Below are 27,780 nucleotides of genomic sequence, written 5' to 3'. Positions count from 1 at the left end.
GCTCTGTGGTTTAACCCACAGTGCCACCCGTGTCCCTAAAAAGAAAGAGGCAGTGACTAATCCTCCACACTGTGAGTTTCATGGCCGAGTGGGGATTCAAACGCTGGCCTCCCTGCCCTAGACCTTTCCTTGCCACTGCAGAGGTTGCTGGCCTTAACTCTCCCAAGACGGACCACCCTTGCCCCGAGCACCTGACGCTTACCAAATTTTGCCTCTGGGTTTATGGAAGAGCAGAAGTTCTTTCCTCAAGCCTACCTCTTGCGTGGTATCATCCAGACGACAGCTCAGGATCTCCTTCCTGCAACAGGCTAACAAGCCCCGGGTGAGTACCACCCTCTCCAGTCCATCTGGGCTCCAAGGAGGTCGGGGCACACGGAGCGTGCCAAACCAGCATTCTCCTGGTCACAGAAAGAAATTTCTCCAGAGTCAGACAAAGGAATCTGTCCTCATGTTGGCTCAGATTCACAGAGCGGCATTTCCATCTCATTTCACTTCTAATTTGCACACCGCCCTTCTGTATACACAAGGCGTTTTACAAGCTGAAGGAACCGAGAAAGGTTACACACCTCAGAACCATCTGACCCACGACAAAAAGGTTGTAATAAAAAGCATAACTTTAAAATAAACGGCTTATATCAAAAAAGTAATATTCAATAATCCACCAGAATATAATAGTACAAAATAGAATCAAATATCAGCAAATTAAACAGAAACACACTCTTAACAATTACGCTACTTTCTAAACTATAATCAATAAAAATAGCAGCAAGTCGTAGCACATGAAATAACACAATACAAGCTCACACACACACACACACACACACACCGTTTTTTTTGCCCTATAAGACTCACTTTTTCCCTCCTAAAAAGTAAGGGGAAATGTGTGTGCATCTTATGGAGCGAATGCAGGCTGCGCAGCTATCCCAGAAGGCAGAACAGTGAGAGGGATTGCTGCTTTCACTGTGCAGTGATCCCTCTTGCTGTTCTGGCTTCTGAGATTCAGAATATTTTTTTTCTTGTTTTCCTCTTCCAAAAACTAGGTTCGTCTTGTGGTCTGGTGTGTCTTATAGAGCGAAAAATACGGTACACACACACACACACACAAAATATCCCTTAACTCCTCTTTTCCAAGCTGCTTCTGCTGTTTCTAGAGTCATGGTCTAGCACAGGCTTCTAGGGCTGGGGCAAGAAAGGTGGAAAAAGCCATTGCCTGGTGTCCAGCACAAAGTCTCTCTCCCCAGCATTATCTGTGCTGGGTTCCTGCGCCATTAACAAGCTGAATTGACCAAGGCTACATTCACAAGGCAGGCTATTCTGTTCCCCTGACATCCCCCTAAGTAACCGATGTGAAAGGCACTTTCAGAAACAGAGTGTCAGGATGCTGTCAGCGGCTCCCGGCTGGTTGCCCAGGGAAAGTATAAAGACAAGGGGAAGTTTCTTACCATCCTTTTATATTTCAATATTACAGAGAGAGGCTATAGAACCCAGCCTCTTGGATAATGGCGCTGTCCTGAGTGAATCTCCACCCCCGTCTCTCCCACTTCCTCATTCATCTCCTCTACGGGTGCTGCTACCTGCCCTCTGTCTTTGAGCTCTTTGCTGTCCTACTTTTAAGGCTCGCTGGGTTCTGGGAGATGAAGAGTCTGGAATGCTTTCTAATGACAAGGTGTCAGTCGGGTCTTGTTCCGGCTCGCCCATGATTTCCCAGATTTCCCCCTCATCTGCCTCTGAGCTGTGACCTCCCTCGAACCCGTTGTAAATCCATACAGTGGTACCTCGGGTTAAGAACTTAATTTGTTCTGGAGGTCCGTTCTTAACCTGAAACTGTTCTTAACGTGAGGTACCACTTTAGCTAATAGGGCCTCCCGCCGCGCGATTTCTGTTCTCATCCTGAAGCAAAGTTCTGAACCCGAGATACTATTTCTGGGTTAGTGGAGTCTGTAACCTGAAGCGTATGTAACCTGAAGCATCTGTAACCGGAGGTACCAATGTACTATCTTCCTCTTCCCCCTCCCAGGAAGGGTCAGGATGGGGAGGTGGTCTCCGCCATTCCTCCTCCTCTGCCACTTAGTGGAATATGACACACATTTACTGCTCCTTTCTGCATTCATTGCAAACATTTCTTTTTTTCTGGAAGCAAACGCAGAAACGAGTGCTAAACGCATTTTATTTACAGACACAGGACACTTGGGAGATTCATTTGCAGTCAAACAGATCGAGACAAGCTCGCAGGCACACAAGTTGAAACACAGAGCGATTTGTGCAGCAAGGAAAATGACGTCTGAACGCACCTTGGTGGCTGGCTGCTTTAGCATCTTGTCTCTGCGCAACGGAGCAACCACTGAGGTCCAGAAGTTGATAGAGACCCAGGACAGCCATGGCTCCTCTCTGGTGCTCTGGCGCTGTGTTGACCAGCATGCTCACAGCAGTAGCAGCCAGCAGCCGAGTGTCCTTGCAGGTTTCCTATGGCGAAGGTAAACCCCGTGAACAAGAATGGTTTCTTGGACCAAAGCTCACAATTTATCTAGCACGGAAACGCTGGTGGCGCTGTGGGTTAAACCACAGAGACTAGGACTTGCCGATCAGAAGGTCAGAGGTTCGAATCCCCGCGACGGGGTGAGCTCCCGTTGCCCGGTCCCTGCTCCTGCCAACCTAGCAGTTCGAAAGCACGTCAAAGGGCAAGTACATAAATAGGTACCACTCTGGCGGGAAGGTAAACGGCGTTTCCATGCACTGCTCTGGTTCGCCAGAAGCGGCTTTGTCATGCTGGCCACATGACCCGGAAGCTGTACGCTGGTTCCCTCAGCCAATAAAGCGAGATGAGCACCGCAACCCCAGAGTTGGTCACGACTGGACCTAATGGTCAGGGGTCCCTTTACCTTTACCTTTAACCCACCCTGCAACCTGCGTGTGAAAGGCAGGTAACAACAACGTTTTATTTTGGTTTTGGTTTTTTAAAAAGGAGACCGCACAGGACTACAAGCCAGACCGGTTCATAAACAGGTACCTTTCCCACAATGCTTTTCAGCAGAGAGCTCAAAATCCTTTGAAGGGTTTTGCTGTTCTCGGTTCCTTCCCACGCAAGGGGCAAAATCTCTTCCGGCATCCACTTGAAAAGCTGCAGGCACACCTAGAGAGGGAACAGAGAGCACAAAGCGTATCAAGATGGCTCGTTTGCTTCTGTTCAATACAATCCATATTGGACTCTGAAGTCAGCCCTGCTGCGCTCAATGGGGCTTGGAACCCAGGTAACAGGATGCAAAAGATTGTGCACCCGGGCCCTAATTTGGCATGGGAGCTTGTTTCCCCACCAAAACCTCCACCACCTGCCCAACACACGACGTCATAAGTGACTGCCAAGGCAGAATCAGGAGCCTTGAAAGCGTTCTCCTGAATATTCACAGGCAAGCAGGGTTTGCTGTCACTGCTGAAAGAAACAGCAAGCCCTGCTTAGATCGACTTGGATCTTCTTTCGCAACGTGGCTGCACAGGTTTGCAGAGGAACCTGGCTGGAAAAAGTTTCCCGTGCCCAAAGAATCAGATTTTCCGAGTTTTAATTTTTTTGGTTTTTCTGCCCCTTTCATGTTTCATTTGGTTCGCTTGCCCAAGTCCGCTAGAGCTGTCACCTGTCATATGCTCTGTCATCTACGCTCTGATAGGGTTTGCGTTGTATTGCGTTGATGGAGGAGGGTGGGAGGTCTGGTGCTTGAAGGCCCTGGGTGAGTGCTCATGGCTGTAAAAATTCCAACCATGATACAGTGAGCGGGGGGAAGTATTTGATCCCCTGCTAAATTTGCGAATTATTGCACCAACTGCTGTCACCTTCTCACCAAGCTGCTTGGCAATAGTTTTGTAGCCTAGTCCAGCCTTGTGCAGGTCTACAATCTTGTCCCTGACATCCCTGGACAGCTCTTTGGGTCTTGGTCATGGTGGCTACTTTGGCATCTGCTGGATTGATTGCTTCTGTTGACAGGTGACTTTTGTACAGGTACTGTAACGAGCTTGGGATTACAGGTAAGACCTCTCCCTTACAGCAGGTGCTTCTAATCTCAGCTCGTTACGTACAGTGAAGATACCAGGTAGCCTGACATCTGGCTGGTCGATAGGGGATCAAATACTTCTTTCACTCATTATAATGCACACCAATCTCTGACTTTGGTCTTCTGGGTTGCTGGGGGGTTTTCCTGTCTGTTATTCTGTCTCTCCAGCTACGATAAACCTACCATTAAAATTATGGGCTGGTCATTTCTTCATCAGAAGGCAAACGGGCAAATTTAGCAGGGGATCAAATACTCCCCCCCCCTCACTGTACCTTTTCCCATCATATGAACACACTGAATTAGCAGGAGATGCCACAGTGAGCAGAATTAGGCTTCGTATGCACTATGCAGTGGTACCTCGGGTTAAGTACTTAATTCGTTCCGGAGGCCTGTTCTAAACCTGAAACTGTTCTTAACCTGAAGCACCACTTTAGCTAATGGGGCCTCCTGCTGCTGCCGCGCCGCCAGAGCACAATTTCTGTTCTCATCCAGAAGCAAGGTTCTTAACCCAAGGTACTATTTCTGGGTTAGTAGAGTCTGTAACCTGAAGCATATGTAACCTGAAGTGTATGTAACCCAAGGTACCACTGTACACTGGTGCCCCGCAAGACGAACGCCTCGCAAGACGGAAAACCCGCTAGATGAAAGGGTTTTCCGTTTTGGAGGCGCTTCGCAAAACGAATTTCCCTAGGGGCTTGCTTCGCAAGACGAAATGTCTTGCGAGTTCCTGCGGGTTCCCCCCCCTTCCCCCCCCTTTTCCTAAGCTGCTAAGCAAGCCACTTATCAGCTGATCCGCTAAAAGCCGCTAAACCGCTAATAGCGCTAATCTGCTAAGCTGTCAATGGGCTTGCTTCGCAAGACAAAAAAAACGCTATATGAAGAGCCTCACGGAACGGATTAATTTCGTCTTGCGAGGCACCACTGTATAGCAGAGTTTCCCTGTCATGGAATTCTACTCAGTATTGATCCAGAGCAGATTCCAATGTATAGTTAGCGGAGTAACAACTTAAACACATTGCAGGATTCCCAAACAATAGACCAGAGGCAATTGTATTTCATCCAACAGAGCTTTACTGCTACTGAAGGCAAATGAGCATATAGTAATGGTCACAAATCCAATACATTCAGGGTCGGCACTGCAGCAGACTTAACTTAAAATTGTAATAACTTACAATAAGTCTAAACCTCAATGCTAAGCAGACAATGTACAGAACACTACACCAGAAGGAAAAAGAGATGGAAAAGCGTGAAACCGAGGCTCCTTCTGGCCTTACTTTTATAGCCAGCATGACCTTAACAGAAGAGATAACGGAACCAGTTTAAGCCAGCAGTACTCAGCTTCTTTGAAGGAATAAGCCAAACATCACAAACCTTCTGCTTGTTCCTTTCACACAGAGAAGCCTCCAGACCCCTCTTGAATTAATTAGAATAGGAAAGATCTCTACTCATCAGATCAATACTTTCTGCACTAAGAAATGCAAACTTGGTTCTCCAGCTGTTGTCAGACTACAACTCCCATCATCCCCGTCTAGCAGGACCAGCGGTCAGGGATGATGGGATTTGTAGTCCAAACCCTGACATATAGGATGACAGCTTAAAGCACTGGGGAGAAGCCCCATTCCTTACCTTCACGGTGACATAATGCCACTCCTCATTCCCAGCTACCTGGTCCTGCGTGATCACATCAAACGTGGCAGCGATGCATCTCAGGAGATGCACCAGGTTGCTCCTCCAGTAGCATCGTCCTGGCACACTCCCCTCGACAAACATGCACACTGCGGAGTAAGGAACCATTGCTATGGCTTCGTTGGGTGTTTAGAAGAATCCATTTAAAATGTGCCCCCCCTGAATTAAAGGAATTTCATACTTGCAGACGTTAATGGCACAAGCATGCCCAAGATACGCCGGGATGAAAGAGTTTGGGTTTGGTGGATCTTGGACTTTCTCAGCTGAGCTGGGGCTCAGCTGGGGATACATGTGTGCAAGTCCCTTGCCCCGGTTCAGCCGGGGCTCAACCATCAGAAATTAATGGGGTGGTAATTAAACCCGGCGAAATTAATCCAGAGGAAATCTACAAAAAGGAGTGTGCTGGGGGCAAAGACTTAACAATTGCCTAAGAAATATTGGCCTAAATTATTCTGCTTCCTGTGGTTATGATTGCTCTAGGAGTCTCCAGATACAGTGGTACCTTGGTTCTCAAACTTAATCCATTCCGGAAGTCTGTTCCAAAATCAAAGCGTTCCAAAACCAAGGCACACTTTCCCATACAAGGGAGGTGAACAGCAAGAACAGCAACAACAACAACAACAACAACAAGAAGCTGACTCTCTTTCACTGGAAGATGTGCAGCTTCTCAAGACTAGGAGATAAGATAAGGTGAATTTGCAAAAGGCTCAATGGTTGAGGGATAAGGGGGCTAGGAGACGAGAGGGCGGAAGTGACTAGAGGGAAGTGAGCGGAACCTTAACTGGGAGCACCTGCACTCTGAGAAGGGTTGCTTGTTCTTTTGCTGCGTTCATTAAACACTTCTATTACTGGTAAGAGACTACTTTCTCGTTGCACTGCTTATTTATGGCCAAGGGGGGGAGGAAGCTGAGCCCCCAAAACCTGACACCAACCAGATGTGCTGTGGAAGCTTGGTACTGAGAAGCATAAATGTGCATTGAATTATATTGCTCTGTTCATTCATCCAATTTAAACTGTACATAAGACAATGTGGTACGGTCCTCGAGTCTGAGCGGGGGACTGTACCACATCCCGGCATGACCGTTGAATTGCTTCCGGCACATGCAAATTGAGCACTTCAGGGACAAAATGCCCTAGCTGGTTGTGTCCCTCTGGTACAAAAAAAACAGGGCAGTGAGCCCAGGGTAGGTGGAGTTTGGAAACTAACCTGTCTGAAGAGATCCAGGAGGCATTGCCTGAAAGAAGGAAAGAAGCATGTTACACAAAAACATAGGAAGTTGCCTTACACCAAGTCAGAACACTGGTCCACCTAGCTTTATATTGTCTAAAAATTTTACACATCACCTGGGAAGACAGGTGAACTAATGCCAACGTACTTGGAAGAAGCTAAGATCACCAGTGTCAAAGCAATGATTCTTCAACATCAGCTTCGTTGGACTGGTCATGTTGTGCGGACGCCCAATTATCGTCTTCCAAAGAAACTACAGTGGTACCTTGGTGTCAGGGAACTGCAGGCAGCGAGGGAGGAAAGAATTAGAGGATACAGGGAACAATCTCCACTGCTCAGTACTGAGTCCTCCTCAGAAGACAGAGAAGAGGATAGTGAGTCTGGGGAGGAAGGGGTGCTTCAGAGAGAGGGGGATCCACGTCACAGGGGAAAACGGAAGGGGCTGAGCCGTTGGCACTGTTGGTCTCAAGGGAGAGGGAAAAGAGAAAGTACCGTATTTTTCGCTCCATTGGACGCACCGGACCATAGGACGCACAGGACCATAGGAGGGGGAGAACGGGGGGGGGGGGGAAATTTCTTGTTCTCCCCCTCTAAAACAAGGTGCGTTCAAGGTACATTCACCAGAGCTTGTGGGGCTGGCGGGGGGGGGGGGAAGCGCTGCTTCCCCCCACCGCCAGCCTCAAAGATCCCTGAAGCCTTTGGAGTGCAGTGCCCCACTGTCCTGAAGAGGCTTTGCATGGAGCCGTCCCCAAGCTAGAGCAGCAAGACGGAGCCCTCCGTCTCGCTGTTCTGGCTTGGGAACAGCCTTCTAGCTTCTGCAGGACAGCGGGGAAAGGCACCCCACTGCCCTGGAGAGGCTGTGCGCGCAGCCATCCCCAAGCTAGAGCAGCGAGACGGAGGGCTCCGCAGTGCTCCGTCTTCCTGTTCTGGCTTTGGGCTTAGCGGCGCAGCATGCATTCGCTCTATAGGACACACACACATTTCCCCTTAATTTTTGGAGGGGAAAATGTGCATCCTATAGAACGAAAAATACAGTAGTTAGAGCAACACGTCATGAGAGACGGGTCGCTTTGTTTATTCTGCATGTAATCTTGTCAGAAGGAAATAAAGAAAGGAATTTATGGCTGGCTGGCGGGAGTGTTTCTCTGCTAAGTGCAGCAACACATGCAGCTGGCTAGCTGACACTTGGGTTAAGTACTTAATTTGTTCCGGAGGTCCGTTCTTAACCTGAAACTGTTCTTAACCTGAAGCACCACTTTAGCTAATGGGGCCTCCCGCTGTCACCGCTGCACTATTTCTCTTCTCATCCTGAAGCAAAGTTCTTAACCCAAGATAATATTTCTGGGTTAGCGGAGTCTGTAACCTGAAGCGTATGTAGAAGAAGAAGAGTTGGATTTGATATCCCACTTTATCACTACCCTAAGGAGTCTCAAAGCGGCCAACATTCTTCTTTCCCTTCCTCCCCCACAACAAACACTCTGTGAGGTGAGTGGGGCTGAGAGACTTCAGAGAAGTGTGACTGGCCCAAGGTCGCCCAGCAGCTACATGTGGAGGAGCGGAGATATGAACCCGGTTCACCAGATTACAAGACTACCGCTCTTAACCACTACACCACACTGGCTCCCTGAAGCATATTAAACCTCCCAACTGGCTCCCTGAAGCGTATGTAACCCAAGGTACCACTGTACTGTATTCCGAACTTAACAATGGAAAGCATAATGCTGGAGGTCAATAAAAGAGGCTTAAAGACTTTCTAAGGCAAATCTAAAAAAAAAAGGAGTATAAACACCGACAACTGGGAAACACTGGCCTGCGAGCACTCCAGTTGGAGAACAGCCTTTACCAAAGGTGTCATGGCCTTTGAAGACACTTGAACTCAGGACGCAAGGGAGAAACGTGCTCCCACTCAGAAACCAATGTCCCCACTGTGGAAGGATGTGTGGATCCAGAATTGGCCTCCACAGTCAGTGTTAAGACTGTGTTCATGGAAGACAATCTTACTTGACTACGAGTGACAGCCAAAGAAGAAGAAGATGTTGTCTAAGCTGATGGGAAGCAGCTCTCCAGGATTCTCACCCAGCCTTTACCTGGAGATGCCAGGGATCAAAACTTGGACCAGCTGCATGCAAAGCAGATGTCCTGTTCAGGAAATAAGGCCCTGCCCAAACAAGTGATGGGAGAACTCCATCCTGGACCACTGGTCATGCTAGCTGGGACTGATGGGTGCTGCAGTCTTGCAACTTGAGGGCACCAGACTGGGGAAGCCTGTACCGTGGGTTAAGAACTTAATTCGTTCTGGAGGTCTGTTCTTAACCTGAAGCACCACTTTAGCTAATGGGGCCTCCTGCTGCTGCCGTGCCGCCGGAGCATGATTTCTGTTCTCATCCTGAAGCAAACTTCTTAACCCGAGGTAATATTTCTGAGTTAGCGGAGTCTGTAACCTGAAGCATATGTAACCCAAGGTACCAATGTAGTTGGAGACAGGCTGATCTTCCCTTGTTGGCATTCTTTCTTGAATGGCATGTGGTGGGGCTACCTTTGAAGGTGACCTGGAAACTACAACTAATCCAGAATGCGGCAGCTAGACTGGTGACTGGGAGTGGCTGCCAAGACCACATAGCACTGGTCCTGAAAGACCTGCATTGGCTCCCGGTATGTTTCCGAGCACAATTTTGGTGCTGACCTTTAAAGCCCTAAACGGCCTCGGTCCAGTATACCTGAAGGAGCATCTCCACCTGCATCGTTCAGCCTGAGGTCCAGCACCAAGGGCCTTCTGACGGTTCCCTCCCTGCAAGAAGTGAGGTTACAGGGAACCAGACAGATGGGCTTCTCGGTAGTGGTGCCCGCCCTGTGGAACATGCTTCCATCAGTTGTCAAGGAAATAAACAACTATCTGACTTTTAGAAGACATCTGAAGGCAGCCCTGTTTAGGGAAGTTTTTAATGTTTGATGTTTTATTGCGTTTTTAATATCCTGTTGGAAGCTGCCCACAGTGGCTGGGGAAACCCAGCCAGATGGGTGGGGTATAAATGATAAATGGTGATGATGATGAAGTAAACAATGCGATATTTTCAAGAGGGTGAAACAAAACTTTCTCTCACCTCCTCGTCTTCAGCCAGGCTGGCCATGCACCTATTCAGCTGCTCCGTGACCAAGGATCCATTGTTCCCTTCCGAGAGTTTTGCAACAATCTAAGGGAGAAGAGGGAATCAATCCTGGACATATTACAGCCACATTCACACCCACTACAATACCACTTTAAACAGCCATGAGAAGAAATTAGGGGAGCTGTAGTTTGTTCCGAGTGCACAGAGTTGCTATAAAAAAAACCTGTTCCCTTCAAAGAACTACAATTCCCAGAGTTCCATGGGAAGAGGAATTGTAGCTCTGGGAGAGGAATGTCTTCGGACATTTCTGCTTCTTTGAAGTCAAGGGTCATTATCTCGTCCTCTCTCCCCCTCCATCAACTAGGGTTGCCAGGTTCCTAGACGCTTCGTTGGCCATTTTAAGAGAGCAGGGCAAGAGGCACATCTGGGTCCGCTATCCAATGGCTGGTTGAAAGCAAGAAAACGACCTATACAGTGGACGCTCAGGTTGCGAACATGATCCGTGCGGGAGGCACGTTCGCAACCCGCAGAGACGCTCTCTGCGGGGTAATAGGGGCTTTCTAACAAACTTGACCATAAAGAAGGCTGATCGCCAAAGAATGGATGCTTTTGAATTATGGTGCTGGAGGAGACTCTTGAGAGTCCCATGGACTGCAAGAAGATCAAACCTATCCATTCTGAAGGAAATCAGCTCCGAGTGCTCACTGGAAGGACAGATCCTGAAGCTGAGGCTCCAAGACTTTGGCCACCTCATGAGAAGAAAAGACTCCCTGGAAAAGACCCTGATGTTGGGAAAGATGGAGGGCACAAGGAGAAGGGGACGACAGAGGACGAGATGGTTGGACAGTGTTCTCGAAACTACCAGCATGAGTTTGACCAAACTGCAGGAGGCAGTGGAAGACAGGAGTGCCTGGCGTGCTCTGGTCCATGGGGTCATGAAGAGTCGGACACGACTAAAGGACTAAACAACAACAAACCACCTAAGAGCACAGGAGTACCGATAGATCAAATCAAAGGCCTATCTCAAGGGTAGTCAATGCAAGAGACTACAACCCCAATCATCCTTGATGGCGCTGGCTGAGGCTGATGGGAGTTGGGAGTCCAACATCTGGCAAGCTCCCTACTGGCTAGCCTTGGTCGATCAATTCCAGGATCCCGTTTCCTAAAGTGGCCAAACCAATGCCTATGGGAAGCCCAGAAGCGGAACACCAATGCCACAGGGATCTCCTACTATTTCACAACAATATCTGGTATCCAGAGGTTTATTGCCAATATTCCCAGAGCATACAGCATATATAGTAGACACTGCAACTATTAGCCCTTCTCAGCCATTTCCTCCATGGTTCACCCGCCACAATTCCTTTTCATTAAGTGGGCTTTTCAGTTTTGGGGAGAACTTTTCAGTTTCGAGAAAGCACAAGAAAGAGGTTGTAGGGATGATGGCAGAGTGGGGAGTGGGGTCCAGAGGGAACACACTCCCCACCCGCAGGCAGCCTCAGCTTGCTTGCATGCGTGACCTTGGGGTGCGGAGCACACACACCCCTCACGGACAAAGCCACGGCTGTCTGAACATCGTTGCCTCTGTCTAACCTTTTGCGGTCTCAGTAGTCGGCGGTGTCCTGTCTGTAACCTTTGTCTCTGAGACCTTTTGTCTCCTTCGTCATACACTGTGTAAGGGGAAAATGACGCGGTGGAAACAGGTGCCAAAATAACTTTGTACCACCCCACGATCTCAGGACCAGAAGATGTGTAAAGGTCACAGCCCCAAATGTATCTGCCTGGTTTGCATGTTTGTCTCAATAAAAGGAGGCTCCACAGGGCTGGCCAGCAGCTCGCATGGAGCCCACCTGTGCGCAGCTCACCTGCATTATCAACTCCTGCCTCATGTCCATCACTTCAAGAGGTGACATGATAGAATTTTATAAAATTATGCCCGGCATGGAGAAAGTATACAGAAGAAAAGTATTTCTCCTTCTCTCAAACTAGAACTCAGGAGACATTGAATGCACCTGAATGCTGGAGGTTTCAAGACAGATAAAACAAAGGACTTTTTCACGCAGCGTATAGTTAAACTATGGAACTCCCTCCCACTGCAAGCAGCGACAGACACCAAGAAGGATGGCTTTTAAAATGACTGACTGGGCAAATTCCTGGAGGAGAGGACTATCAGTGGCTACTAGGCTCTGGGCAATATAAAGAGACTAAAATAATCATAATAAACATAATCCGAGTTGCTGTAAAGCACCGGATGGGAAAGGGCTCTTGTGCTTCTGTACTAAATAGGCCATTGGCCTGATCCAGCCAGCTCTTCTGGTGTTTCTTTTAAAGCTGTTCAACGTGGAGTCCATCCCAACTTCTCATGACAGGGGGTTCCGCAATTCATCCATGTGTTGTGCTGCCAATGAATTTGATTTGCGCATGAGCACACCTTCTCAAGTCGATGGAAAGCACTGGAGCTGGCCGTCTCCATTTGACAAGCGAGCACGCAGCGGAGCAGCGGCAGAAAATCCTCACGGCTCAGTTCCGCCAGTCCTTTGCTCGCTTGCACCAAGTGCTGAAAAGCCTCCTCCAGGTTTTTCTCTCGACATCTCTTCACAGAACCTCTGAAAAATATCAAACACCAGCATAATTAGCAGCTGTGTTTGTGTGTGTGTGTGCGCGCAAGCTTTATAAATGGCATGCATTTTACACAAGTGCGCTTTGCGTGATGTGTTCTTATGACTAAACATTTTCTACCTGTGTATATGCTTTTAAATACAGTGGTACCTCGGGTTACATACGCTTCAGGTTACAGATGCTTCAGGTTACAGACTCTGCTAACCCAGAAATAGTGCTTCAGGTTAAGAACTTTGCTTCAGGATGAGAACAGAAATCGTGCTCCAGTGGCACGGCAGCAGCAGGAGGCCCCACTAGCTAAAGTGGTGCTTCAGGTTAAGAACAGTTTCAGGTTAAGAACGGACCTCCGGAATGAATTAAGTACTTAACCCGAGGTACCACTGTATGTTGCAAGTCAGTTGGGGACCTGTTCGTTTAACAAGCAACTAAAAAGTTCAAATCAATAATAATAATCATTATTACTGGTCGTTCTCCGATTTGGCGAGGCTCATTGAACAGCCACAAGCTGAACTTGTGTCGTCAAACCAGTCTTGTGGAACACCCTGCCAATTGATTCAGCAAGCACCTTCTGCTCTCAGACGCCTGCTGAAAACTGCAGGCAACTAAAGAAGACATCTTTTCATAGCAGTTAACCAGTTTCCAATTTATTTACTTTTATTCCATGGCTTTATGTATAGACCGTTGCAAGCTGCTCTGATACGTTTCTCATCAGCAGTGGTAAATAGATATTTGCATATCCTAATCAATAGATAAACAATAGTTCATTGCCTATTTTATAATTCTTATATGGTTTTTATTGTATGGGTTTGCATACAACTGCTGCTAACCACTCTGATACGTATATGCAACTATCTGCATAAATAATGATAAAAAGCTCATTTCTAGTTTTAAAACTCTTACACGGTTTGATGTCATGATGTTTTTAAAATATATTTTTATTAAATATTTCTTAGTTTACAAAAACACATGCGTTGTCTCTTTTTTCAAGTTGTGTTTTCTACAGATCAGTTTCATTCATTGTGAGACATTAGTGTTACACAATGACATAACAACTGCAAAAGGGCAGTAGATAACATTTGTAATATGCTTGTTCCTTGTAAAGTACAGTACAGTATACAGTTTAGGGGTCCCCCCCCTTTATTTTCCTTTCTACATGGGTTCTGTTTCTTTTTTCTTCTTTTTTATTTACATCTCACCATGTTTAGTGCACATGTAATTATGTACAGTACTTTTTGACCTTTCAGTAAATATAATAATTATTTTGTTTATAATAAAATAAAAACATTTTTAATATGCTTGTTGTTGTTGTTGTTGTTGTTGCGTGCATGCACAGACACACAGGGCCGCATTTAGGTTTGATGTGGTCCTAAGCTACAGAAGGAAATGGGGTCCTGCTGTCCTTTGCCAACAAATTGTTGCTGGTTTTTGTTTTGAATATATGCTATATGGTAATTTATGGACCTAATAGGTATCTAAAGCCATTTGCACATAACAAAATATGTATTTTATCAAAGTAATTGTTGAACTGAAATACAATTAAGAAGTACATTAATAGTAAAAAAAAAAAAATCCTTCCAGTAGCACCTTAGAGACCAACTAAGTTTGTTATAGGGACACGGGTGGCGCTGTGGGTTAAACCACAGAGCCTAGGACTTGCTGATCAGAAGGTCGGCGGTTCGAATCCCTGTGACGGGGTGAGCTCCTGTTGCTTGGTCCCTGCTCCTGCCAACCTAGCAGCTCGAAACCACATCAAAGTGGTCCAGTCGTGGCCAACTCTGGGGTTGCAGTGCTCATCTCGCCGAGGGAGCTGGCGTACAGCTTCCGGCTCATGTGGCCAGCATGACTAAGCCGCTTCTGGAAAACAAGAGCAGCGCACGGAAACGCCGTTAACCTTCCCGCCAGAGTGGTACCTATTTATCTACTTGCACCTTGATGTGCTTTCGAACTGCTAGGTTGGCAGGAGCTGGGATTGAGCAACGGGAGCTCACCCTGTCGCTGCCGACCTTCTGATCAGCAAGTCCTAGGCTTTGTGGTTTAACTCACAGCGCCACCCGCGTCCCATTCTCTGGTTGGCCTCTGTTCTTTTCTTCTACCCATAGGGAACCCACTTAAGGGCTCTTGGATACCCCATAAGGGAAGAAGGGCAGGTTTTGTTTACAACACTGGACGTAGGTTTTATTTTATTTGTTTTTTTATCTTAAATTTTGAAAATGTACATCCAGGTGTTTCTTTCCTTTACATTTTTTTTGGAGGGGGCTAGAGAGCTGGGACCTAAGATATAGCTTGTTTAGCTTATACGTAAAGCTTATATGCATAACTGTCAACTTTTCCCCTTTTTTAAGGGAAATTCCCTTATTCCGAATAGTATTCCTCGCAAGAAAAGGGAAAAGTTGACAGCTATGCTTATACGTGACACCCACACCCGCCCAACCACCCACAAATATTCTGCAAAAAGCCACGTGCATCGTCAGCCTTACTTACCCTGCAAACTGCCTGAGTTTCTCCAGGACCAACAGCAAAGCCTGGCAGGTGTTCCTGGCACCTTCCTCCTGCCCCAAAGCCTTATAATGCCTCAGGCAGCTCTCCAGCTCCTGCTCTGCGCTCATGGTCCTCGCAGGACCGGGAAGAGCCAAGCCTGATCCCAGGAATCCCCTTGGCACATCTGCAAAAACTCCAGCATGGAGCAAGCAGGAAGAGGCTTCTGCCATAGAGCGCGCAGTACAGAGCGGAGCCACGTCGGGGGCTCTCCCGCGCCATCTAGCGCTCGCACGGCAGCTCTGCTCCTGACCGCTCTTCCTACCGTTGGAAGATGCCTTGCCGTCAGACGAACGGTCCACCTAGCTCAATGCTGTCCGCACGTGCTGGCAGCAGCAGCAGCAGCAGCAGCAGCAGCAGCCGCCGCCGCTCCCCAGGGTTTCAGGGAGAGAATAATATATTGAGGAGGCCGGGGGCCGGACCCGGGATCCTTCTGCATGCAAAGCAGAATTTCCACCCTTCTCAATTTTCAAAGCAAGACTTTCCTTTGTTATGGACGCAGGTGGCACTGTGGGCAGGGAAGCTCAGGCCTGAGGGCCACATTTGGCTCTCCAAATATTTATATCTGGCCCTTGGAACTTTCCCCAGACACATCCGTCCTCCGCAGGCCACATCTCTCTCCAACTCTGCTTTCCACCTAATAATAATAATAATTCATTTGTACCCCGCCCATCTGGCTGGATTTTACCAGCCGCTCTGGGTGGCTCCCAACAGAATATTAAAAACACGATAAAACATCAAAAATTAAAAACTTCCCTAAACATGGGTGCATTCAGATGTCTTCTAAAACTCAGGGTTCCTACATACACCTCTCCAATGCATGGATGCCGTACCCTCCAACATTTCTCTGAGGGAAATGGGGACATCCTATTCAATAATAATAATAATAATACCCTGTCCATCTAAGTGGCTTTCCACAGCCACTCTGTGTGGCCCCTGGAAAGTCATCTAAAAGGGAGTGTGGCCCTCTGGCTGGAAAATGTCCCCCAACCCTGGGTTAGGTGAATGCTCTTCAAATTATTCTTTAAGGGTCAAGGCTCTGCTTTATTCTGAATTGACTCCTCTGGAGAAAACACACATACACAGTTCTTTTTCTTTTCCTCAGGCTCAGAAGACCCTGTTGCTGAAGAATGGAATTTTGGGGGGGGGGGTGGCAGGGGGGGGCGGGGCGGGGGGAGAGGCAACTCAGGCTTCATCACAGGAAGGATTTTCCAACCCTGTGAATTCACTTTTGACAAACGAACAGCTAAAGCAGATTAACTTTTTTTTTATGTTTGCTAATCCTTATAATGGTTTTAGAATCTCTTTTCCCCCAATACGAAAACGATAAAAGGCCCCTCTTTTCTATTCTCTTTATCCATATCTCTACATTGTCTCCGGCTTGTCTGCATTTCTCCTCCCCCCCCCTTGTTTTATTTCCCCCTCTCTTTCTCTTTTTTTCTAATATGGAATAACCCGGGAGATCTTATCTCGGTAAACACAACATCAATATAAATCCCCTCTTACTTATTTGCCCTTTTCCAGGGAACAGGGGTTGCAGAGACGCGTCTGGCGATTGGGTTTTGATTACCGGCTGCTATCAAAAGTCCTCTTTGTGAAATCTGGGTCTTAAATCCCATAATTCTTTGATAAAAGAAGCATTACCAGTCTATTTTGCCCAAAGTGAAAGGTATGGGGAGAATGAAAGAAAGCAATCAGCAGAAGGACTAATAGGCTAAGTGTATAGGACCCTGTATGGTTAGGGAGGTGGGGAGGGCAAACCTGTGATTGGGGGCGTGCGTGCGGGAGAAAATCTTTGTTGCAGGCGATGTGCGTATGCGCAGGCGTGCAGAGGGGGGAATCAATCTGCTTCAGGTTGTATGACTGTGGCTGCTACAACCCCTGCCAACTGGACCAGCTCCTCCGCCCCCCCTAAAAAAATCCTGCTTCATATTTGTAGGGTGATAAGGCTGTTTTTCTTTTCAATTTTTTTTAACACAAATATTTTATTATTAAAATAATTCAACATTAATACATACATATTACGAATATACAAACATACAGTGGTACCTCGGGTTACATACGCTTCAGGTTACATACGCTTCAGGTTACACACTCCGCTAACCCAGAAATAGTGCTTCAGGTTAAGAACTTTGCTTCAGGATAAGAACAGAAATCGGGCTCCGGCGGCGCAGCGGCAGCAGGAGGCCCCATTAGTTAAAGTGGTGCTTTAGGTTAAGAACAGTTTCAGGTTAAGAACAGACCTCCGGAATGAATTAAGCACTTAACCCGAGGTACCACCGTACAAACATACATTTCATACAATCCTTTAAAATATTCATACATACCCACACTCAATCCCACAGATACTGCTGCACCGCCACTGCACGATTTCTGTTCTCATCCTGAAGCAAAGTTCTTAACCCGAGGTACTATTTCTGGGTTAGCGGAGTCTGTAACCTGAAGCGTCTGTAACCTGAAGTGTATGTAACCCGAGGTACCACTGTATCCAGCTTTTCTGGTAGCCTTTAGGCAACCCTATCTCATCTGTTGCCCCTTATCCCCACTGTCCTGTTCTGGTCCCACAGAGAAAGCCACAAGGATGGATGGGCAAAACTGGATAGACGTTTCAGGACCACGGACAGCTCCAAACAAACAAGTTGCTCTGGCAGAGGTGAGGTGCAAGACTGTGACCTTTTAATCCAGGGGTCAGCAAACTTTTTCAGCAGGGGGCCAGTCCACTGTCCCTCAGTCCGGGGGGCCGGACTATATTTTTTTTGGGGGGGATGAATGAATTCCTATGTCCCACAAATAACCTAGGGATGCATTTTAAAGAAAAGCACACATTTTAGTCATGTAAAAACATGCTGATTCCCAGACCATCCGTGGGCCAGATTTAGAAGGCAATTGGGCCGGATCCAGCACCCAGGCCTTAGTTTGCCTACCCATATTTTAATCGTCTGTCTTCCAACTACCTCTTCTAGGACTTCAAAGCCTTAAAGGACCGGCTCTCTGGCCTGAAGACGGGTTCTTCTCCATCCCATAACCCAGGGCCAGGCCAAGATGTTTTGCAGCTTTGCCACTCTTCCCTGCCACCAACTCTCTCCTCCTTGTGTGGTGGCTGTTGCCACCTCTCTCTATGTCTGACTCCATCACAACCTCCTCCACCTCACCTGTCACAGAAGGCCACTTCTTTCACACATAACCATTGCTACCCATCACTAGCCAGACGCAGGAATGGGGGTGGCAGCAGTGGACAGATGTAGAGGTGGCCAGTGGGCATGGAGGAGACCAGATTTGCCACCTGAGGTGACTACCTTACCTCACTTCATGGGAGGTGCTTGGTTCCTCAAGGGAAGGTGACCGAGAGGGTCTGGGCTCTGGTCACAGAAGCCCTAGTGGTCCGGAAGGTTCTCCTGGCCCTCATACCCAACAGCCTCGGTGCATAGCTGTCAACGTTTCCCTTTTCTTTTGAGGAATCCTATTCGGAATAAGGGAATTTACCTTAAAACAAGGGAAACGTTGACAGCTATGCCTCAGTGGTCTGCTGATCTCCATCTGTCAGCTCAGAGCCCTACACGACCCTTATGATTATCAACGATTGCCCCCCATTCGTTCATTTAGGACACAAAATAGTTCAAAGGGAATGTTTGTTGTCTGGGGCCGTAGTTTCCAACAATTGCCATTGTTGAATTGTTTACTCCCCCAGTTTTGTATTTATTCCCCCTGAAACAGACATCTCTGGGTAAGGAATGATAAAAAGAGCTCGGCAAACATTAAAAAAGACATGAAGATGTATGCATATGGCAGCCAACATGCCACCATTTGTTGATTCTTTCAATTTTTCCAATTGATACGGAAGGGGGGGGGCATGTCATCTTCACCTTCTTCGCTACAATATATCAATTTATTTCCAATTGTCAATGTCAAAAGGGACTAAAATCTATAAAATTCATATCAACGTGCCAATTTGCTCAATTTCTCTAGGACTCCATCACACCTCCCCTGTCCTCCATAATCCCTCAAGCAAGGTGTCAAGACCCTAATCCTGTCAAATCACTCTGCCAAGCCTTTCCTCCAGGAAATGCCAGTACATGGACCATTGTCTTCTCATCAGGATGTGTTTATCTGCGCATATCTCCAGCTCTGCATATTCCCCCTCCCTCCTCCATATGTTAATCCTGTGTAACCCAACCTCTTCTTAATGTATTCATGATGTAACTGGGATGTATTTTGCACTGTATTCTGGGACATGGAGGGAAGTTTCAAAAGTTTATGTCACCCCTTTCTCGCTGTTCAATCTCGCCTTGAACCTGTTGCGCAATAAACTTGGATCTTCTGCAGCTTGCTCCTGTCTCCAGCTGAGCTCATTTTCCTCCGCAGGGACCCATGGACTTAGTCCGACGAGCTGGGTGGCAGAGCAGTCTCGCACTCAGATTTTTACCGTAAAACAATATATATCCCACCCTTCCTCCCAGTGGGAGCCCAGTGTGACTAACCCACAAATGGATTTTTTTTCTTAAATGTCTTAAAAGCAATTCTGGGAATAAGCATAGCTCTACATTTTGCACGATGTTAAGATGAAGATGATGATGATGATGATGATGATGATGATAATAATAATAATAATAATAATAATAATAATAATAATGTATTATTTATACCCCGCCCATCTGGCTGGGTTTCCCCAGCCACTCTGGGCAGCTCCCAAAAGAATATCAAAAACACAATACAGCATCAAACATTAAAAACTTCCCTAAACAGGGCTGCCTTCAATGTCTTCTAAAAGTCAGATAGTTGTTCATTTCCTTGACATCTGATATGAGGGTGTTCCACAGAGTAGGCACCACTACCAAGAAGGCCCTCTGCCTGGTTCCCTGTAACCTCACTTCTTGCATGGAGGGAACTGCCAGATTCTGAAGGATGCAAAGTATTTTAAAAGTCCCGGGTATCCCAAGGATGTCATGAAAAGTTGTGACATTTTAATAAAGTCCCCCAAACCACAGACGGTCCCGGCTAGATGTAAGGACCGTCCAAATCTGTCCGGGACTGCCTGGATATTTATGTATTAAAAAGACAACCTGTATCATTTTGGGGAAACGTCCCACAACTTGACAACTTTTCTAGTTCTCGGGATGGGGAAATAAATTGGCTTTTGGGAAAAGACCTTGCCTTGCAAAGTGTTTTGGCTGCTGGTGCTGATTTTCTATCGTCAAGCTAAACTCTCTCTGTGTCCTGCCATTCGCTTCCAATCTCGCTCCATATTGTGCGATATGACAGTTCCCTTTTGATGGGAAAGCTTTCATTTGGCCAAAGAAAAGGATAATTTGCTTTTCTCTCTCTCTCTCTCTCTTTTTAAAAAAGGACTTAATCCTTCTGGGCCATTTCTGGGCCTGAGAAACAGCTTTTCTCTCCCCCTGACTTGAACGGGAGGATTCCGACACAATGGACCTCATAACCACCTCAAATCTACACTTGAGATAGAGAAATCAGATTTCCTTCCAGAGTCATTTCTGTAGGATTAGCTAAATCTTAGATCCACACTAACCCTTCACAAAGCTGTCAAGATTAGTTAGAATTTATTTTATTCCAGCAGGGGGTTTATGGTTTCGTTTCCAAGAAGGATTATATAGATATATACGTATATATTTAGGGTGCCGTTGGTTATCAAGCAAGCTCGCTTAGGTGGGCAGACAGGGGGCTGGTTCTGGGATATATATGCATGTGATCTTGTTTGTCTGTGAGCATATATAATAAAAAATGGCCCAGGAGGTTGGATAAGAAGCTGAGCTCCCCCCAGACACACACACATCCTGCAAGAAGCCAAAACGTTAGTTCTGCTCCATATTTCCCCTTTCTCGTCGTTTTGAAAACCAGTTTCCCAGTTCCATTCCCGAAAAGTCAAGTCTCTCTCTTGCAGGACGGCGTGGCTGAGGTCCCTTAAGCAGGATGTCTGCCGAAGCTCCTTCAGGCGTAGTAGACCTTGGGAAGAGAACCCTCAAGAAACCGTGCTCCTTCACCATCGAGAACATCCTTTCCGGCTCGGCCGAGCGAAGACCCCCTGTACTACTCCCGTTCTGCTTCCGAGGGATCTTGGACTGTGAGCCCAAGGGGCTGCGCTCACTGGGGGGCATGGCTGCTGGACCCCTGCAGCAAGAGGAGGATGAGGTGGAAGAGGCAGAGGTGGAAGCTGCGCCTTGCGGCTGCTGCTGCTGTGTTCACAGCGGTCCCTACTCCTGGCAGGAGGCTGCAAACTGGCTCAGTGAGTATCCCTGTTTGCTGGTGATCAAAGCCTGAAGCTGGCTGCTGCTGGGAGCTGCCAGCCGAAGTTTGGTCTTTGTTGGGATGCATTTGCCCTACTCTGTGTAGTATAAAGGGAAGGGGGAGAGAAGTTTGGGAGAGGGTCACAGGGTCAGCTAAGGGTGTGGGAGAAATTCCATTCAGTTTGCGTTTGAATTCGTACCTCCCCAGTGTGCAGCTTCTGAAACTATACCCAAACAGGAACGCAGCAACCCTTCGAAATTCAGGAGAACTGCATTGTAAAATGGATAGAAGTGTGTTTGTTTATATAACAGCTCCCGGAGTCCCTGGGAAAGGGGATTGATCATTAAACCATGCTGGGAATTGTAGCTCTATATGGGGGAATCGGGGCCTGCTGATGACTCCCAGCACCCTTCACAAATGACAGCTCCCAGGATTCTTTGGGGGGAGTCATCACGCAAGGGTGCTTCATGTGTACAGTGTAGATGGGAACTTTGAGTCATGGTTAAAGGGAGAGACAAAGGTACACTGGCTTATTCATCACACATATGGGGTGTAAATAGCCTGTGCATTTTAGAGCTCTTTGTCAGTCAAGACCCCTCCTCTACTTCAGTTAATGCTCTTCCCTGCAATTCACAACTTTTCTTTCCCCCTACTTTAAATCTTATCATGGATCCGCTGCAGTCTGACATACAGGGGATATTGCAATCCGATACAATCATTCTAACCTTTCCCTCTTCTCTCCTGTAAAAGTGACAAGGTTAGAAACCTCTCACAAATAACGGATTTGTCAGCCACACTGGAGGGCGGAGGAAGGCTGGTTGTGAAACCGACAATACTTTATAACCCACCAGGGAGAAGCTGTTTTTTTTTTTTTTAGAATGGGCAAAAGTCAGTCCAAAATGTGTAGAATTTACTGGGAGAGGGGAAAGTTGGGTGGAAAATGCTCTCTAGGTACAGGGTGCCTTTGACTTGTTAATTGAGCATTAGTCCCAATTTGTTAGCAGGGAGACCAGATGATGTTGCCTGTTTAATAAGCATTCATTCTGATTTGTTTACAGAGAGGTTAGATGTTGTGTTGTTATCCCACACTTTCCAGTGCATTTCTCCCTCATTTTCTGTATCACAAATACTCTGACCTCTAGGGGAAAGTAGGTTTGTTGTGCAAGACCTCCCAATCAACTATACATAAGCAAGCTACATTTGCTGGTATGAGGTTAAATCTCCCACCTGAAAACAGCAACAGCCTGGAGGAACCCAGTATCTGTTAATGCAGAGAAACTGCAGTTCATTTTAGAGGCAATAGCTACCAAGTAGAATATAGATATAAAAGGGGTGCAATGTGGTCCCCTAGACACAAAAATATTGCTGTACACAGATATTGTAGTACTGACAATATCTTCCCCTGAAAAATCTCATAGAGAAGTTACGAAGGTGTGTAGCAAGGTATCAGGCTATAAAATAATTGATGATAAATCAGAATGGCTCAGGGTAAATATCACAAATGATTTTTTTTTTTAAAAAAAGATCTTATGGAAGCAAGGAAAACCACATGGACAAATAAGCAAAATGGAAAATATTTAGGAATATGGGTTGTGAAGCACTTAGATGAAATAATAAGGACTGATTGTCAAAATCTGTATATAGAAGTGGAAAAGGAACTGGGATCATTACATACATCCTGTTACAGATGAATATAAACCTTGAAGATGAAAGTATTACTGAGAAACTGCAGTTAACCTGCATGGGAAGATACATCAAACAGAATTTGGGTTCTGTAAACGTTTTAGGGTGCTGGCTAACTCCAGCAGGGATGGGGAACTGGTTGTCCTCCAGATATTGATGAACTCCAGTTCACATCTGCCCCAGCCAGCATGGCCAGTAGCCAGGGATGATGGGAGATGCGGTCCAAAAACATTTGGAAAGTCAGAGGTTCCCAAGCGCCACCCTAGAGATCTGAAATGTGGGTGGTGGGCTCCACCTCTTTCTTGGGGAGTTTTGAAGCCGTGCATCTCCACCTTTGCTCGACTTGCCTATTTGCAAGTGTTGCAAAATGCCAATAAACCACCCCCTTCCAGAGGGAATCAAGGCCAGGTAAGCACAGGGCCTCTGCCATGTCTGGCATAACACGATGGACCAGCTCATTAAAAAAACCACATTTTGCTTTTTGCATAAAAGGCAGAGGCGTAGAAAGGGGGGTGCGTTGGAGGCGGACTGCTCCGGGTGTCATCGCTGAGGGGGATGACATTTGGCACGCCACCCGCCTGCGACTCCCAAGCCTACCCTGAGCCGTGGGGGGAAGGGGGGAGCTGCGCCACTTTGCTGGTGGCCTTCCCCCTTCATTTTGACCGCTCGGGGGAGGCTTGGGAGTCGCGGGTGGGTGGTGCGCCTTTGCCCCGCATTCCCGGGCTGCTGGAGGAGGCTGGCAGGCAGGCAGGCAGGCACGCAGGGGGAGGAAGGGAAGGAGGCAGGAGGGGGGAGGGAAAGAGAGAAGTGGAGGGGGGAGGGAAGGAGAGAAGCAAAAGCTCCCTCAACTCAGGACCCAAACCCTAGAACGCACAGGAGGAGAGGTGGGGTGGGGTGTGAGAACAAAGTTGGGGGGAAAAGTTTTAAGCGCTTATGCTCACAATGTTAAGTAAATAAACCAGAAAATAACTCCTGCAGCTGTAAGTATCTTATTTTTCCTTCTTTTAATAATTTCAATGGGGGGTAAAGGTAAAGGGACCCCTGACCATTAGGTCCAGTCGCGACCGACTCTGGGGTTGCAGCGCTCATCTCGCTTTATTGGCCGAGGGAGCCAGCGTACAGCTTCAGGGTCATGTAGCCAGCATGACTAAGCCACTTCTGGCGAACCAGAGCAGCACATGGAAATGCTGTTTACCTTCCCCCTGGAGTGGTGCCTATTTATCTACTTGCACTTTGACGTGCTTTCAAACTGCTAGGTTGGCAGGAGCAGGGACCGAGCAACGGGAGCTCACCCCGTCACGGGGATTCGAACTGCTGACCTTCTGATCAGCAAGTCCTAGGCTCTGTGGTTTAACCCACAGCGCTACCCACATCATTGGGGGGGTGACAAAAAAATTTTCGCACCAGGTAGCACCTGCCCTTGCTACGCCTCTGATAAAAGGCAAACCCGCTGAATCCCAAACTTTCCCTTTAGCAGACTCAAGGTTTCCCTGGCCCATGAGGGTTTTCCATCCCGTCGGCAGGCCGTGCAAGAATCCTCGTGGGAGCCAGAGCGAGCTGCAAGCTTTCCACCAGATTCAGCGCCGGACCCGCCGCCACCGCACCATCTTCACGGACGACCAGCTGCAGGCCCTGGAAGCCCTCTTCCACCAGAACCAGTACCCAGATGTCATTACCAGAGAGCACCTAGCTAACCGGATTCACCTGAAGGAAGAGAGAGTGGAGGTAAATGCAGTGGTACCTTGGTTTAAATTGGGGATAAAATTTTAAGAACGCAAGAACCTCGCTGCATCAGAAAGGAAAGGTCCATCCAGTTTAGCATTCTGTTCCCACGGTGGACAACCAGATGGCTTTGCGAAGCCCAAATACTGGGCATGAAAGCAATAAACCTGCCCAGCTGTTGATCCCAGTGACTGGAAGTTCATTGTGCCTCTCATTCTGCTGCATCCATCATAATTTATAGCAGAGGTCCCCAATAGGCTAAGTAATGCTGGCCCCCTATTTGTCAAAAGCCAAGCCAAAAATTTTGATACCTCCTTGGTAGTTTTTGTTATGTTAATGGTGCTGCGGACCCCCTGGGTGGGTTTCGCGGACCCCCTGGGGTTTGCGGACCACCAATTGGGAGCCACTGATATGTAGCCTTCATGAATGATAGCCATTACTGGCTTCATTTTGTACGTATTTCATATTATTTGGTATATTCTCATGTAATAATAATAATAATAATAATAATTATTATTATTATTATTATTATTATTATTATTATTATTATTATTATTATTATTACCCTGCCCATCTGTCTGGGTTTCCCCAGCCACCACCAAGAGAATATTAAAAACATGATAAAACATCAGACATTAAAAACTTCCATAAACAGGGCTGCCTTCAGATGTCTTCTAAAAGTCAGATAGTTGTTTATTTCCTTGACATCTGATGGGAGGACATTTTCAACTTGCATTTTGAGGTCAAATAGGGTTGTATCCAGTTACTGTGTTGCATCCGATGCAAGGTCTGCCCAGAGTAGACCTCATATCCATTAATTTCAAGCTGTACGCCGGCTCCCTCGGCCAATAAAGCGAGATGTGCGCCGCAACCCCAGAGTCGGCCACGACTGGACCTAATGGTCAGGGGTCCCTTTCCCTTTATTATTATACAACCTAGGTTCATCAGTTTCAGTGAGTCTGCTCTGAGCATTGCTAACATTTGCTATGGCCCATTGAAATTAATGAACCTAGGTTAGTTGTGCCCGTTCACTCTAACACTGGATAAAACCCACAGCATCTTTTAAAGAGGAAAATCATGTGTCGGATTGTGGACCAATTTTTCCTCTCTTTGTTGCGGGGGCACTTTTTACGAAACGCACAGGTTTGGTTTAAGAATCGGCGAGCCAAGTGGCGGCATCAAAAGAGAGCTTCGGCTTCGGCGCTCGTCCTTCAAGGTGCCAAGAAGTCTTCTGAGGGAAACTGCTGACGACTGGGAGTGAAGGCTGGATTTGACAAGTGCCGAAGGTCCCATTGTCTTCTGAGCATCTCAGCGGGAGAAAGTGAGGAGAAACGGAACGGCGATGCGAAATGGAGAGGAATCCTCACAATTTATTAAGAGGAGAAAGAAGAGATGGTATATTTTCAAGGGGGGCCGGAATATAATGTGCTCAACCCACTGTAACAAAACATTAATAAAATAAATGATCCCCAAGACATGTTTGATCTTTGAAAGCATAAAGTAAGGGTGCGGCTTAGAGCACCTGGTTTGGATTCGGAAAGCCCAGGTGCAACCCCTGACACCTCCAGGTGTAGGTCTGAAATCCTGGAGAGCAGCAGCTGCCAGCCTGTGTTGTCAATCCTGAGCTGAATGGGCCAATATCTGACTCCATATAAAACAACCTCTCCTGTTTCTATTTAATTCCACTCTTTGTTTTGAGCCAAAAGGTTCAAAGCCATGCATCTCCAGGTAGGGTTACAAGTGACCAACCAGCACTGGGCAGCCGTACCGACCCGCCATTTTAATTTCCCACAATGGCCCAGGAGTGAGGCTACATCGGGGGTGTTGTGGGGGGGGGGAAGGGCAGCTTGTTGCAAAAATCTGGTACTGCTAGAGTCCAGTGTCAGAGGAGGGGCCTATGAGAAAGTGCTTGGCCCAGGGTCCCATCTATCTGAAGTCCGCCCAATGCCAGATATCAAACTTGGGGACATTCTGTGTGCAAATGGTGTGCTTTGCCACCAAACCATGACCCCTCCCCACCTTTTAAAGTACAGTGGTACTTTGGTTCTCAAACTTAATCCATTCCAGAAGTCTGTTCCAAAATCAAAGCATTCCAAAACCAAGGTGCACTTTCCCATAGAAAGTACAGTGGTACCTCGGGTTATATACACTTCAGGTTATATACGCTTCAGGTTACAGACTCCGCTAACCCAGAAATAGTACCTCGGGTTAAGAACTTTGCTTCAGGATGAGAACAGAAATCGTGCTCCGGCGGTGCAGTGGCAGCAGGAGGCCCCATTAGCTAAAGTGGTGCTTCAGGTTAAGAACAGTTTCAGGTTAAGAACGGACCTCCGGAACGAATTAAATACTTCACCCGAGGTACCACTGTATATGGTACTGTATTGTGATAGGAATTTTAGGTCTTGATATATGGTAATGTTCATAGGTGTACCAACCAATCACTTACATAGATCAGCAGAGGAAGACCAACCTGAAACCATTTTGATTCCCAAACTGACCAAATGTTCTCCCTTCCCATTGTCTCAGAAATTGAGTAATCAGCACTTTAATGGGTGACAGACTATCAGGAAAGGCAGTCAGAAAAGGCAATCAGATAACCTGGCAAACAGGAAAAACAACATTCAAATTTCTGTTTTAGACCGCCTTTTCTGTGATGTAGGTATGATGTATCTGAGGGGTGGTCTTAGGTTACACCCCTTCTGTGATGTATGTATGATGTTTCTGGGGGTGGTCTTAATCTACAGGGTGGGAATTTCAAGTCTTTATAAGGCCTTGCACGCCATTTTTCTGGGTTCCTCCTCCTGTGTATGAGGGGAGCACCCTGTTGCAACAGATCAATAAAGATCAAGCTTACTAGCTGCTTTGCTTCTCAATATTCTCTGGTTGGCCTCTGTTATTTTCTCCTACCAATAGGGAACCT

At 47.1% G+C, this 27,780-nt stretch overlaps 2 protein-coding genes across 5 annotated transcripts in view; one reads left to right on the top strand and one right to left on the bottom strand.

Moving 5' to 3' along the window:
- The window catches only part of LOC310833850 (tRNA (32-2'-O)-methyltransferase regulator THADA-like), a 60,649-nt gene extending 45,249 nt beyond the window's left edge, over positions 1-15,400 (bottom strand). The window contains exons 1-8 of one of the 2 annotated variants that reach the window (XR_014558964.1): positions 15,159-15,386; positions 12,490-12,664; positions 10,056-10,145; positions 6,934-6,961; positions 5,667-5,815; positions 3,008-3,130; positions 2,292-2,463; positions 256-398 (exon numbers count right to left, since the gene is read on the bottom strand). Coding sequence is in view for 1 of the 2 variants with exons in the window: in XM_083716819.1 (XP_083572945.1) it covers positions 256-398; positions 2,292-2,463; positions 3,008-3,130; positions 5,667-5,815; positions 6,934-6,961; positions 10,056-10,145; positions 12,490-12,664; positions 15,159-15,385 (1,107 nt within the window). In the remaining variant the exon portion in view is untranslated. Of the gene's footprint in view, positions 1-255; positions 399-2,291; positions 2,464-3,007; positions 3,131-5,666; positions 5,816-6,933; positions 6,962-10,055; positions 10,146-12,489; positions 12,665-15,158 lie in introns of both variants that reach the window. The other variant, XM_083716819.1, reaches the window with a different exon arrangement.
- A 130-nt stretch (positions 15,401-15,530) lies between these two features.
- On the top strand, positions 15,531-26,333 carry GSC2 (goosecoid homeobox 2). 3 transcript variants are annotated; one of them, XM_083717727.1, is made up of 4 exons: positions 15,531-15,686; positions 21,112-21,453; positions 24,613-24,863; positions 26,004-26,333. In XM_083717727.1, exons 2-4 carry the CDS (start codon positions 21,141-21,143, stop codon positions 26,106-26,108), a joined length of 669 nt encoding a protein of 222 aa, XP_083573853.1. In that variant the 5' UTR covers positions 15,531-15,686; positions 21,112-21,140; the 3' UTR covers positions 26,109-26,333. The 3 variants fall into 3 exon arrangements, with proteins under 3 accessions (XP_083573853.1, XP_083573854.1, XP_083573852.1); XM_083717728.1 differs by lacking the exon at positions 15,531-15,686 and adding an exon at positions 17,743-17,865 and having other exon boundaries at positions 24,616-24,863; XM_083717726.1 differs by lacking the exon at positions 15,531-15,686 and adding an exon at positions 17,743-17,865.
- The last annotated feature ends 1,447 nt before the right edge of the window (positions 26,334-27,780 follow it).

The sequence above is a fragment of the Podarcis gaigeae genome (assembly GCF_964106915.1).
Source record: "Podarcis gaigeae genome assembly, chromosome: 16".
Lineage (NCBI taxonomy): Eukaryota > Metazoa > Chordata > Lepidosauria > Squamata > Lacertidae > Podarcis > Podarcis gaigeae.
Note: the sequence above shows the minus strand (reverse complement) of the source record. Positions and strands in the feature narration are given on the sequence as shown.